The sequence below is a fragment of the Oncorhynchus mykiss genome, chromosome 2, assembly GCF_057628025.1.
Source record: "Oncorhynchus mykiss isolate SJ-2025 chromosome 2, ASM5762802v1, whole genome shotgun sequence".
NCBI classification, from domain to species: domain Eukaryota; kingdom Metazoa; phylum Chordata; class Actinopteri; order Salmoniformes; family Salmonidae; genus Oncorhynchus; species Oncorhynchus mykiss.
In genome coordinates this window covers 31,351,178-31,365,833 of record NC_143023.1, presented here as the reverse complement: position 1 = coordinate 31,365,833, position 14,656 = coordinate 31,351,178, and the positions used below count along the sequence as shown (strand labels likewise).

Sequence of the window (14,656 nt, the reverse complement as noted above, 5' to 3'; positions counted from 1 at the left end):
CAGTGTTCAGGTATCAACAGTCAGATGAACTCTCAGAGAGTAGGGTAAGGATGATGTTGCCCAGGCTTAACGACGGAATCTTCTGTTGTAAGGTCACTCCTCGGATGAGTTTTCTTCCAATTAAGTTTTTGCACAGCAGAAAATGTATAAGGTGTTGGTCAAACTTTGTCAGAATGAAAAGAAAACTGAGTGCCATTTCCTGAGGTAACCACAGTCTTGAATAAACAATGTGCTTCCTCAGCTATGAGTTGTGAAGTTACCCTGTTGTCATTTCATTAATCACTCTATTGAGTAACTTATAATGTGAGAAATTACAACAGCATCCTGCTTCTATCAACTTGTAGATTTTCACACAGAACTGCTATTGATCAATGAATGACCTGTACTGTGTACTCCATGCACTTGGATGACTTTCTGGTTCTTTATCAAGCAGAACAATGGCCATTACACAGTCTTAATCATTGGATCACTGAAAGTAAACCGACCAGAGAAAAGTCACGATAGCTAGGGGATACATGGTTAGAGAGCTAAACAGGATTCGCAGTGTTCCCTTTCCCAAATGAGGTAGACACACATCGACAAAGGCCTACACACTCCGACCACACACACATTCTGCGGCAGATCATCTGGCCCCCTGTCCCTGCTCATCGCCATGGTGATGTGATAGTCCCCAGCAGAGCCCTGGGTGGGTAATGGTCCATGAAGAGCAGGGGGTAATGTGCCTAATCGTGTCTGAAATGACAGAGGCCAGGGACATGCACCCTCATTATGTAGGCCCATGTATACTGGGGGTGGACTCATTCAATTCCTACTTCTCTGGGGCCCTGTGGCGTCCCAAGGCGCAGAGGCGGGGGGTGGGTGTTGGCTAGCTATCCCCCTGTTATCCAAAACCGTGAAGGGATTCGCCCCCCCCCCCCCCCCCCCCCAGTGAAACTGCAGCGGTGTTCAGTTTGTGAGGTCACAGCATATCAGAGGGGGTGGGTCTGCATTAGGATAATGCGCCTCTATTTAGTTTGTACGACAGGTGCAGAAAATAAACATCCCTGGAGCAGACAGGTGCATAAAGCGGTTGATTGAGGATAAAATTGGCATTTATTCTAATTGCATCTTTTTATGGAACTGTGGTCCCTGGCCAAACTGAAGCTGGGTCATAAAGATTGACTTGTTAAGGTTTATGTATGAATTAAAATGGATCCTTTTAAAAGATGACACCGTGGCCTCATCCACCCCTCATAAAGGCTCCCATTTTCTCATCATTAAGTTTCATTTTCGCACAGTGCTGTGAAAAAGCCCTCAAACCACCAGCCTGAAGACATCTCATCAAACCACAGAACCATCACTGTGGTCTAATCCAAATGAATGTCAGATAATCAATGTGCGGCCCCAGCGGCCCTCAATTCCTTGCCCTACAAAGAGGCCCAACTGCCAGTATCTCCCAGATGGCTTGACAAGTCCAGTTCATTAAAAACAAAACGATCCCATACATCCCATCCAAAACAGAACACAGAGAGAGAGTGTGGGGCGGGATAAGCAGTGGCTTATATCCCATCGACAGCTGTCAGCTCATCAGCCTGCCTCTCCATTCACTCTGTAAAAAGCAATTGATTAGATAAAGAAAACAGACAGCAACAAATTCCTAAAGGGTGCTGCATGGTTAACATGTTTATGAGAAGGTGTGGTGTGTTTGTGTTTGTGACATGGCAAGTTTTGGCGGGCGGCATTCGGTGTGGTGGTAGCAGCTGGACCTTGGTATCGGGTTTTAGATCATGCCCCTGTCACTATGGAAATATCCCATTGAGAAGAAGCTGAAGAATTTACTGGTTGAGGCGATAAACAACATGAACACAATAGATGCTCCACAAGCAGGGCAATTTGAAGGCAGGCCCCAAATTATATTTGTAAAATCACATCTTAAAAGACTGTTAAATGAAGCCAGTGGCTTTATGGGGCTTGGGCATAGTGAGTCTCTGAGTTTAAGAAGAAGTTGACTTTGTCACTGTGGAATGTCTATGCATGTCTTTTAAAGAGGCGGAAGTCGGCCCCTGCTCTCGCAGTGATGCTTACCATCACATCTGTCACTCACTCAGCATGAAAGACTGGACGTGCCTCACATACAGTACGTTTCAAGCCTACATGATAGGGTTCTTTCTACCATGTCACTGTCATCAAGCCCTAGATAAAGGCCTCTTGCCAAATCCCCACCACCAGCACCCGTCTGGAAGTGAACCCCAGGACAACAGTGTATGCATCAGATCAAAGGGACTTATGCTGGTTTATATTACATTACTGTAGCTAGGATTTAATTGGATTACGTTGGGCATTTCGTCATAGCATTTTCCACTTCCACAAGCTCCACATCCATCCCAAGCTGTGAGGCTCGTCAACGTGTGGAGAACTTCACAAACAGGAACCGCAACTATTCAGGGTGCTGCTGATAAACACGCCAAGAAGCTCATCCACTCAGTGCCTTTGTGTGGAAGTCTGTGGAAGGTCCAGAAGCCTCAGAGGGTCTGTAGGGTCAGTGTATCTGTTGGTCTGTCTTGCATAAGCTCCTGCAGGCACTGTGCTTGTCTTGCTGTGAGTCGTCTTTGCATTTTCCTGGCTTTATAGCCATTGGATAAATACTCTGCACTTGTCGATATTTGATCTCTGCCCCATCTCCATAACCTTTGATTTTCACACTCTACATGTTTATGATCGTCGGTCTAGTCTATGCATATTAATGAGAGCAGGGAGACAGTTATGCAAATAATTTTGTAGTTTTTATTGAGTTTATTTAGCATGTTTTAAACTGCGACTTTACCAAGTTTTTTTTAACTTCAAGATCCCTCAAGCCTTTGCATAATCAGTATAAATGTGAGCATACTCTTTTAACTTGAGGCCATTGCTCAACCTTCAGAGCATTTACAAAGATATTGGATCATCAATGATATATTCAGATTAGATGGGGTGACAGTGGTGTTTTGGGGACATGCTGTTTGGCCTGCTCAGGCAGGTAGCCACCGCATCATATCCTGTTTGCTCAAGCTGTCTACCTCCTCTGAGAAGCCGAAAAGCCTGTGAGTTAATCCATTGGGAGTAATGTCCTCATATATCGCCCAGGCAGGACACGCGGGAGGCAGTAATTCATGAAGTAAACAGGAGCAGACACCGCCTCCCCTCGATTTATGACACTGTGATCATCGCTTGACCTCATCGCTAAATGCGAATCTCCTCTGAATCAGAATGAGGCAGCATGTTATCAATATTGATGGCGGTTCATATCTCTGTTGACTTTATTTTCAGCTCCCCATTTAAGAGTTGTGTGGCAGGATCGCATTGGTGAACTACATCAATCTGGGCTGTGCTGAGTTGAAACCCTTAGAGGACACGCTGCCCTTATTAAGTTGGTGCCAAAACACAGGTCACAGCATTCTGTAGATTTAGTTTAACAAATCCCTGCGCAATCCGCATCCATCTGTCCTGGTCTCTCATCCCAGAAATCAAGCAGATGTGGAAATTAGCATTTCGAGACAATTCAGATCTGGCACATAGCTTACCTGAGTGATTAATAATGCAGAGAGTAAACTTTGCTCAAACTTGAATCGTCTGACCTTACAGGAGCCACTCGTTTTTCCCATCTAGTCAAACAATTTATATATATATATTTTTGTATATTAGGTGAAAGTGGGTACCTGTCACCTCCCCCTTGGGCCTGGTGTCTTGGTGCAGACAGTGGGGGTCGCGTTCCCCTGTGGGGGCGGTGGTTAATTGTGTGAAGTCACCTGTGAAAGACTGAAGGCTGGGAGTAAATGAGCCAGGTGTCCCAGTAAGGGGCCCTTGTGGCCTCACCTCTCTCTCTGTTCCTGTCCCTCTCCCTCTCTCTCTGTGTTCAGGCTGCCATCACAGTTCAGCTAACACTCAATCACAATGCCGCACTGGCAGTGAGCATCGCATGCTAATGAGAGCTTAGCATCCAAACTCTGAAAGTTCCAACAGCTACTGTAGAACTTGATAGCAGAATTATAGTGAGCATTATGAAGCCAACGCTACTGTTGCAGTCATTCACATTAGCCTGTGACTGTTTTAACAGATAATGGTACCGCTAACTTTGGTTGTAGCTATGTTAACCTGTGTCTCACTCTCTCCTCTTCTAGGTGGTGGTGTGCCCGCTGTTGGCCATGCTGTTCTGGTGAGGTGTGGTAAACCCCTGCCAACATGAGGCTGGTGCCCGGGTCGCCTCGGCCCCTCCCCCTTCTGGCGGTGGTCCTGGCTCTAGCCCTCACAGCACTCTTACCTCACCTGGCCATGGGAGTCACACCCTTCCCCCAGGACCTGGAGCCAATCAGCATTGGGGGGAGAGAACGTGAGTGCAAGCCCATCATGATGCAATGTTGCTCCTTAGTTCAGGGGGGCATGAAGTTCTGATGTACCGTTAAAGGGCAGCATCATGTCTAGTTGTATGTACACATATTTTGTCAGTTGTCTTACAGATCTATGTCAGTAATAGGATGACGACTTCAAATACATATTTGCCACTATCGAAATAAAATGGCTATACATTTTAGCTATATGACATAATACAGTGTCTGATTGGGCCACACGTACAGCCCGTCAGTGGCACGTGTGGTCAGGAGGTCCTGGCCAGCCCCATTTATTTAAGAGGTGACAGAGACTAAGGCCTTGCGCTTTAATTTATCTATCTGGAGGAGTGGAACATTGGCATAAATAGCCACGCTAATAGATCTATATTTGGAGCCCATCTCAGGTGTAATGAGGGACATTTATCAGCAGGTCTGTAGGTAACTGGGCGTCAGAACCCCTCACAACTCCCCAGGATGTCCATAATGTATGGTAATACATCCAGCTCCACCTCCGGAATCATCTCCCTCGCAGAGGCTAATTGGAGGAACTGGGTTAGTGGTTTCCATGGCGACGCGGCGGCCGAAACTTTAAAGGAAGTGAATGTGCTGAGGAGTAATTAAAGGAACGAGCGAGCGTTCGCCGGGGTGGACTTATCCCGCTCCCTTTCTGCCCCACAGCTAATCACTGCTCTGCTTGACCCAATCGCCCCGGAGTTAAAATCTTTAAACAGTCGAGCCGGACTTGCTTAGTTGGGGGAAAGATGCTTCCCCTGAGGAGATTAAAATGGGACACTATCTGAAATTACAGAGGTTAAATTGGACGGGAAGGCCTAAGCCAGAGGTGTCGATCTCATTTTTCCCAGGGATCACATTTGGTCTTCATCGAGGTCCTGCACCGCTGCACTGATAATTTGTTACATTTCCTTTCTGTCAAAATGTGCTAGAAATTGCTCCCTGACTGTCTAGTGATTTTTAGCGAGCTGGACAATCAAGAAACTGTATGAATATAGGTCCATCATTTGTACACCGTTTAGAGTTTTTGTTTTGTAATTTCAAAGTATATTGAGTTCATTTCTCAAAGTAGATTGAGCGTGGGGCCTAGGATTGAGCCTTGGGGTACTCCCTTGGTGACAGGCAGTGGCTGAGACAGCAGATGTTCTGACTTTATACACTGCAATCTTTGAGAGAGGTGGGTAGCAAACCAGTCCAAAGACCCCTCAAACACCAATACTCCTTAGCCGGCCACAAGAATGGAATGGTCTACCGTATCAAAAGCTTCAGCCAAGTCAATAAAAATAGCAGCACACCATTGCTTAGAATCAAGGGCAATGGTGACAACATTGAGGACCTTTGAGGTTGCAGTGACACGTCCATAACCTGAGCGGGAGCCAGATTGCGTACTAGAGATAATACTATAGATATCAAGAAAGCCAGTCAGTTGATTATTGACCAAAAAAAAATCCAACACTTTTGATAAATAAGGCAAAATAGAAATAGGCCTATAACAGTTAGGATCAGCTTGATCTCCCCTTTTAAATAAAGGACGAACCGTGGCTGCCTTCCAAGCAATGGGAACCTCCCCAGAAAGGAGAGACAGGCTTGGCGATGATAGGGGAAGCAACCTTAAAGAAGAAAGGGTCTAAACCATCTGACCCAGATGTTTTTTGGGGGTCAAGTTTAAGGAGCTCCTTTAGCACCTTGTGACCGCCTGCATGGAGAAACTTTGTAGCGGGGCAGGGGGGAAAAAAGGAGGAGTATCAGGATTAGTCGCATGAGAATGGGTGGGAGATGAGGAAATTTTGGACAGGCAAGGAGGCATGGCTGAGTCAAATAGGAATCCTGACTTAATGAAGTGGTGATTTAAAGAGCTCAGCCATGTGCTTCTTGTCAGTAACAACCACATTATCAACATGAAGGGACATGTGCAGCTGTGAGGAGGGTTTATTCTCCAGGCCTTTAACCCTTTTCCAGAACTTTTTGTGGTTAGACCCACAGAGAGAGAACTGCTCCTTAAAGTAACTAACTTTGGCCTTCCGGATAGCCTGAGTGCACTTATTTCTCATTTGCCTGAACGAGAGCCAGTCAGCCTGAGTATGCGTGTGCCAAGCCTTTCGCCAAATGCAATTCTTGAGGTGGAGTAACTCTGCAAGATCATGGTCGAACCAGGGGCTGAACCAGGGGCTGGTTTGTTAATAATACCACTGAAAATATAAAAAAATAAGTTCCAAGTGTCTTCGACAGAGGGGGCGGGATCAAGCTGATTCTATACCCTTTTACAGAGGCCAGTTCAAGAAGGAAGGCTTACTCATTAATGTTTTTTAGCAAGCGTCTATGACAAATCAGGACAGGTCCATTTCACTGAGCAGCCATTACGAACACAGGCTGTAAAACAGTGATCACTACGGTCAACACACAAAACACCAGACTCATACCGATCAGGATTATTTGTGAGGATAACATAGAGGAGAGTTGCACTTTCTGGGTGTTTGGAGTCATCCCTTGTGGGATTGGTAATAATCTGAGAAAGATTTAGGGAGTCCCATTTGCTTTAGGACTTGGTCAGGTGGTTTAAGCATGTCCCAGTTGTTGCAGTGTTTTTGTTTTGTCCAGCTCTTGTGATAAACTTAGGGTCTGGCGATGCTTCCCACTCCCCCCCTCTTATTTTACACAGTTAAGTGTATTATCTCTAGCAGCACAGAATAGAGTCATGGGATAGCCCACAATAACAACCACCTGACAGTTAAAACAAATTGCAATCTGGGCATCTGCAGCAAATGTGGGGCAAAGGAAAGGCATCCAAAATAGAAACTGATAAAGCATACTGCAATCAGAGGGTTTTATCAAGTCAACAACCTATTTTCTCTCTCTCTCTCTCTCTTGTACTCAAACAATCTCTATTTTTGTGCTTGAATTCACCCTATTTTCAGATTCACACACTTGATTTTTTTAGTGCCTGGTTTGTCGTTATGGAGATGTTTTTTCCCCAGATGAACACTGTCACTGAACTGAGCTTGCTACTCTTTCCCCTTCCCCATGCAGACTCCTACCTGTACCCAAGCTTCCAGGGCCTCATGTCAGACAACGATACAGTACGACTGGGCCTGGACTTCCAGAGGATGCTCCGGATCAACCACATGCTCTACATCGCAGCCAGGTCAGTCAACACGCCTCTCAGTATTGTTCACCTAACTTTAATGCACTGGACTGCCTTACATTATCCCTGTATTGACAGCTCTTCATTGAATCCCTTTGTATTATTTCTGTCATTGTATCAGTCAACCGTATTGGATAGCTCCCGTTACGTTCATATTGTCATACAGTAGGTTCATTATCTAAAAGGTTCCTCAGGCTCAGCAAGAAGCCATTCTACATCAATAAGCCTGCATTAAAGAGCTTTGTGACTGACCCTAATCAATCTAATTTAGGCTAAGAACAGGCAGCTTGGGTGTGGTGTGGTGGGATTGGGTTTCAGGACATAGAGGCTTCAAATGTTTTCTGACGTTTGACCTCTTACAGGGATCATGTGTTTGCTGTCAGTCTCAGCGCCTCCTCTGAGCAGATCGTCCCACAACAGGTAAGCCTTATGTTGTCTTACAAACACATCGTTTACATGAGTTATGACCTCATGGGTCATAGACTAGTGTATCATTGCAGCTGGCTGGACATAAGAGCATTACTGGTGGTTCAATGGCTCCTACTTTTCTGCTCATCTTTTAAATATAGTTGATTTGTGTTGTTTTCTTCTTACTCAGCCAATCTCTTCATTCATGCAGATATGAAGCCATTTCACTTCAGACAGATATCCAATAGAAGTCATGTCGTGCACTCCTGGTTTTGAAGTGCTGTGCTCTCTCTCTCTCCCATCTGAATCGCATTTGTCAAACATGATTGCACTTAAATAAAAATCACTTTAAGGCTTGTGTTTGCTTGTGCCTATCGTATTTAGATTCATTTACTGCATGAGTCATCCCTATAAGGGACCCACTCAACATCAATGAGATCTAACGTTATTGATGTACATGATTGCAGTGGAAATACATGAGAGGAATGATGTGTAGTGCAGAGAATTGTCGGAAGAGAAAGTATGTATTTTAAAGGAAGTTAGGAGAACTAAGAATATGTGCATTGCATAGTACATAGTGCATAGTTCATTGGTCATCAGCCATATTACCAACCTGGCTTTCTGACTTTCCCATGCTTCTTATCGGTCTCAGTGAGCTCATTAGTGTGCGGCTGAGTCATAATCAAAAACCTAGGGTCTGCTTCATCATGGATCTATTCCTTTTCTATGGCCCAGTTTCAGTTCTAATCCCCAGTCTCCTCACCAGACCCTTCATGATCCCCCACTCAGAGATACTGTATTTCAAAGGCCTGGATGGGTATAAGCAATAAATAGCTAACTCCACCTCACTCTGCCAGAGGTCTAGGGGGAACTATTAGCATATTGCTGACGTCTATCCTATTTATCCTATCATATTGGATCTTCAATAGGGAAGTGAGAAGAGCCTTGGGGGAAACATTTCACTCCACTTTAAGGCCCAGAAGGGTAGCAGTTGAGTCTTGAGCCAAAAGGGGGATTTCACTTTAGTCTCTGGAGAAATCTTATTTCCCAGCATGCCCCATGGTGTTGATGAGTTTGGCGCTCCTGCAGGGAGGACAGCGGGGTCAGTAAATCACGCTTCCAGTCAGTCGGCAGTGGAACAGTGGATCTGCACTGGTGGGCAGTGCATTAAACCACCTTCAACCAGGCGACCTTGTTAACAAGTTGATGGATTTCGTCCTATTCACTCCACTAGCGGGGGGTCAATGCTAGGAGATAAGGACATCCAGGAGGACCATAGATAGCTAGTATCAGGGCAATCTACTTCCCATAGGAATGCATTGCAGATTCTTTTCTGATTCCTTGATCTTCTTGTTGGTCGAATTATCCATAGAGATGTCTTGTTGTTAAGAAGTACATGTGGATTGTGATGGATTGTATGGGTGATGGGTTGTAAGAGAGGAACAATAGTCTTTAGTTGCACGCTGACAAAGTTAGACACAGCTCCTCAGGTGTTTCAGATGTTTGTCTGTCTGATTGTTTGTTTGTCAGAAGCTCTTTTTTCATCACAGCTGTCTCCTAATAGCATTTGAATGGCTGGGTGAAAAAAGGGTCTCTTTCTTGCTCTGACAGTTGGCTGTCTGTGTGTTGCAGAAATTGACTTGGAAGACAAAGGATGTGGATAAATGCACAGTGAGGGGGAAGAACAGCGTGAGTATCTCTCTCCCTTTTCTTTCTTTCTTTCTTTCTTTTTCTCTCTGTTTCTCGCTCTCTGACTGTCTGTTATTTGATGTGGGAGGGTAGCACTAACAATAGCATAGATTGCTTATCAAAATCGGCACCACAGGTATCTGTAGTTCCAGAACCAGTCTGTGGCACAAGCAGCGTCAGCCTCCCAGAGCTCTAGTGAAACCATAGAGATCAGCACAGGGATTATGGGAATGACAAGAATAGGAACAGAAGTATGACTGAGAGGGTGTGCGTGTGTACACTTAGCAAAATGCAATTCAGTGCATAATAAGCTGTGCAATGACACTGCATGTGGGGTGATAACACCAGCAGCCAGTAGTCACATTGCCGTCCTCTGAAACCCAGCCGTTTCCCTTTGACAGGATGAGTGCTACAACTACATCAAAGTTCTGGTCCCACGCAACGACGAGACGCTATTTGCCTGCGGTACCAACGCCTTTAACCCCACCTGCCGCAACTACAAGGTAGGACACTACACCTCAGTCACCTTTCGATCTAAAGCCCCCAGCTCCATACCCAGCACTGTTCTGAAACCTAACAGATGGGGTAAATAAGCTTAGTTTAAAAAAATTGTTGAACCAATGTCAAAGTGCTCTTTTCCATAACATGGGGTGGTTTAGCGGTTAAGGGCACTGCATTCAGAGCATATGCCTACAGGTGTTGACATACTGACTTTCTCCTAACTTTTTGGGAGAAAAAAAAGTGTCCTCTCTATCTACAGTATAAAATCATCAAGTCAACGTTGTCGTGCACAGATAGGGCTCCAGATTGCATCAACACTTCAAAGGAGTGCTGCTATCCTGGATGTTGATGGAGAAACATGTTGACTCAACCGAGGTTGGCAGCGGTCTGTTGACTGAACACAGATCCATGATGATAATAACCGTCTTTATTTACACATCTGATGAATAAACTGCAACCGCAGATTTGAGATCATCATCCTCCGAGGGACAGAGTGGGGGAAAGAGAGGGAGGGAGAAAGCGAGAGAAGGGAGGGGAGAGAGAAAACAAAACTTGCTTGAAAACTGGAGTCAGAATCCCAGGAGAGCCACTACTTTAGTTCCAAAAGAACTCACGCCACCTAGTCTCAATGGCTATCTGACTGCTCAAATGATTAACAACCCAAAGTGTGCAAGAGCGAGATCTCGGCTAAGTGGAAACATACAAAGGAAAATAGCGATACGTTAATCGTGACCATGGTGCGTAGATGGACTCATACTCCCCAGGATGTCTACCAATACAAAAGAAGTCTGGTTGAGCTGAGATGACATCACGGTTCTGGGCAATGATTCACGGTGTGTTTTTTGGAAGAGGGAACGTAGCGTCTACAGTCTGAGAAGTCCACTGGGGAGCTGGCTAAATCCATACAGACCACTGCAGAAGATTTACCTTTTCCGCCATAGACTCCCAATGGAAGACGTTGATTTACACTTTATCCAGAACAAATTCCTCTCCCTGTCCCGCTCCCTCCCGGCTCGGAAAAACCGGGAGCGATGTCTACCCGGAGAACTGGGAATTGTGTGCTGAAGTTGAAATCATATCATGCAATCTGTCTGCAGCATTCCTTAGAAAGACTGAGAAGGGCAGTGGGGTCAGGAGCGGGTCTGTTAGGGTGAAGGGGATTGGATTGTGGGTGTGGACGGGTGGAAGATGTTTTATTTTGCACAGAGTGCATTTTCCATGTAAATTGATCGCCACAAAACACTCTGCCCAATGAGCCAGCTGGATCAAAGACAGAGGTTGTGTGACCAGATGGTAGTTAGACCAGGAAGTGAAAACCTGTAGCCTCTAGTCTAAATCACACTATTGAAGCCCCAGAACCATGGTTTAGCAGATATATCAGAGCTATAACAGCCACAGTAGCATTGGTGGATGTCTCACATGGAGAGTGTACCCATAGGGAACACTGAGCAATGACACAGCATTAAATATAAACACACATGTTGACGGCTGTCACTGTGTGTGTTTGTGAAGGCTGGTGTGCTGGAGCTGCCGAGAATGACCTCTCCTCCGGGTCGCATTCTGCTACTCCCTTCCCCCACCCCAGCGGGATTCACACGTATTGTCTGAGCCGAGGTTTACGGCCTTGTTAACGGTGGGGCAGGAATAGCTGCTAAAGATCTGTGGTTAGGAGATACTGTCTCCTCACAGTGCTACCAGAGTAGCAGCCATAGAGCAGGCTGACAGGAGTGTTACTCCTGACCTTTTGACTTCACTGTTGTTACAATGCAGTGTAAAACGTACTAAATAAAAGGTATCTTTATGACACGTGTTCCTATTTATTCATCAGGATTGACTAGAGGCACATTCTGTCAATGACTTTAAGGGGTCGACTTTATAACTTGGCAGTTAGCCGTAAAGCTAACCTGATATAAAACAGAACAATACTCAAGTTTGGACTGAATCGATTTTTCAGTAAGGGGGAAATATTAAACTTAACAATTGCAAACAATGACCTAGTTATTTTAGTTGAGGTTTTTCAATATAAGCTCCGTGGAGTATTTCTTTTTAGTTACACTCCTATAAATAGCTTTATGAAGTACCCTCTTCCCTCTCTGAGTCCTCTCTTCTTTCCTCCCTCTCTCTCCCAGATGTCCACACTGGAACAGGACGGTGAGGAAGTGGTGGGTCAGGCCCGCTGTCCCTTTGAGTCTCGCCAATCCAACGTCGGCCTCTTCGCTGGTGAGTTGCTCTGGACAGAGACAGAGAGACATGTCAGCTGGGGGCAGCAACTTGATCAGTAAACCTGCCCTCAATCTTGCCAATTTGCCAGTGACATTTAGACATAGTTCACACAGTGTTATTGAGAGCAGCACAGCCCCTACATGAAATGTAGCCAAGAGATGAAAATACACATTGGGAGGCATGGGTTTCTAGTCTTCACTGCAATTGTGTTCATTTGAAAAAAAGCACGCCTTTCTTAAATTAGTTGTTTTGTTCCTCTCAGGTGGCGATTTCTACTCGGCCACCATGACAGACTTCCTGGCGAGTGATGCGGTAATTTACCGTAGTCTGGGAGAGAGCAGCCCGGTGCTTCGTACCGTGAAGTACGACTCCAAATGGCTACGAGGTGAGCACCTGGCCTTGGCCTCAGGTCTTAATTTGAAACAACTTGTGAATTTACCTTCCTCAATCTTCCTGAATCTTCCTTCTGAATTCTTCTCAGTTTTGCATTGCCATGTATCATGAAATATTTGTATGCAGTACATTACATATTGGTGGTATTTCATTCTAAATGAATGTGTGGTATCCACTTGAGTGATGTTTCCTACCAAAACACTGACTGCCTAATGCATTATTATTGTGAATACCAAGTAGTACAGTCAGTTCTACTGTTTCATATTTCTCCCTTTTGTCTCCTCAGAGCCTCATTTCCTCCATGCCATTGAGTACGGGAACTATGTGTACTTCTTCTTCAGTGAGATTGCTGTGGAGTATACCACACTTGGCAAGGTACGACAGTTGTAATTCAAGGGTCTGAATATTTATGTAAATAATATATCTTATTTTTTATTTTTAAAAATTTATAAAAATTCAGAAACTGTTTTTGGCTTTTCCATTATGGGGTATTGTGTGTAGATTGATGAGAATTTTTTATTTAACCCATTTTAGAATAAGGCCGTTACGTAACAAAATGTGGAAAAAGTGAAGGGGTCTGAATAGTTTAGTGCCACAAATAAGGGGTCGAATACATTTTTTTTTTTTAAACGTAATAGTTTCCTGATCTTTTTTTATCCCCCTCAGATATAGGACACTTCAAAATAAACTTCCTTTTTGATATTTTTGGGGGGACTATCTGTTGTTCCATGTAGAGAATCTGATATTCAATGCATTTGTATGGGCTAATAGCAGTAAGCCAAATTCAATTTTTCACCAAATAATTTTTGTATATATTTCTTTGATACTTCAAGGTGTCTTAAAATTAAAAATCAAATAGATAAATGATCCTTCGTATGACCTTAAAACAATTCCATTTAGCTTAGTAGAATCTCCCCTTGTTTCAACTGTATGATATGTGTGATACTGTATGTGCTGTCTGGAGGGGTTGAGAACACAAAACTTATTTTGTTGTAACATATGGACAATAACGTTGGATTGTATTGGATAGGCTGCAATGTAATGTCAAATGTGAAACAATGTCATGTCATGACACTGTGTTATGTTACTGAATGAACACAAAAGGAATTAAAATATGTGGAAAATCCTATAAAGATATTCCTCTAACCCCCCCCAATCAGGTTGTGTTCTCCAGAGTGGCTCGTGTATGTAAGAACGACAACGGAGGTTCTCCCAGGGTTCTAGAGCGTTACTGGACGTCGTTCCTCAAAGCGAGGCTCAACTGCTCGGTGCCGGGCGATTCCTTCTTCTACTTTGACGTTCTGCAGTCGCTGACCAACGTGCTGCAGATCAATCTCAGACCAGCCGTGCTGGGGGTCTTCACTACACAGGCCAACAGGTCAGTCACAGTACCAGGCAGCAACATGACAGACGGCCATACAGATATACAGTACATACTCATACAATGAGTATAATGAGGTTTTACTGTACCTCTTTTTATAGAAAATATAAATAAAAAAACAGCCAAATGCTTTCATAGAAGATAATGCTCACATTTGCAATATCCTACCCCTTGTATATTTTTAAAAGCTTATTTTATAAGATTGTTGTTTAATGTCCTATACAACCTTGGGCAGCAGTCTTGAATGTTTTTATAGCTATACAATCCATTATAACCTGGGTTAATATGGGCCTTTCCCATTTTTAAAAATGTTTTTTATATCACCTTTATTTAACCAGGTAAGCAAGTTGAGAACAAGTTCTCATTTACAATTGCGACCTGGCCAAGATAAAGCAAAGCAGTTCGACACATACAACAACATAGAGTTACACACATAGAGTAAAACAAACATACAGTCAATAATACAGTAGAAAAATAAGTCTATATACGATGTGAGCAAATGAGATAAGGGAGGTAAAGGCAAAAAAAGACCATGGTGGCGAAGTAAATACAATATAGCAAGTA

At 44.2% G+C, this 14,656-nt stretch overlaps 1 protein-coding gene across 9 annotated transcripts in view; it reads left to right on the top strand.

The window, feature by feature from the left end:
• The window catches only part of LOC110487106 (semaphorin-6D), a 123,578-nt gene that overhangs the window by 81,715 nt on the left and 27,207 nt on the right, over positions 1 to 14,656 (top strand). For all 9 annotated transcript variants that reach the window (XM_036945765.2, XM_036945769.2, XM_021559031.3 and 6 more), the window contains 9 exons: positions 4,137 to 4,345; positions 7,383 to 7,497; positions 7,860 to 7,917; positions 9,538 to 9,594; positions 9,996 to 10,097; positions 12,225 to 12,315; positions 12,581 to 12,703; positions 12,998 to 13,086; positions 13,872 to 14,089. In XM_036945765.2, the coding sequence (XP_036801660.1) occupies positions 4,198 to 4,345; positions 7,383 to 7,497; positions 7,860 to 7,917; positions 9,538 to 9,594; positions 9,996 to 10,097; positions 12,225 to 12,315; positions 12,581 to 12,703; positions 12,998 to 13,086; positions 13,872 to 14,089 (1,001 nt within the window). In that variant the 5' untranslated portion in view covers positions 4,137 to 4,197. The remainder of the gene's footprint in view (positions 1 to 4,136; positions 4,346 to 7,382; positions 7,498 to 7,859; positions 7,918 to 9,537; positions 9,595 to 9,995; positions 10,098 to 12,224; positions 12,316 to 12,580; positions 12,704 to 12,997; positions 13,087 to 13,871; positions 14,090 to 14,656) is intronic.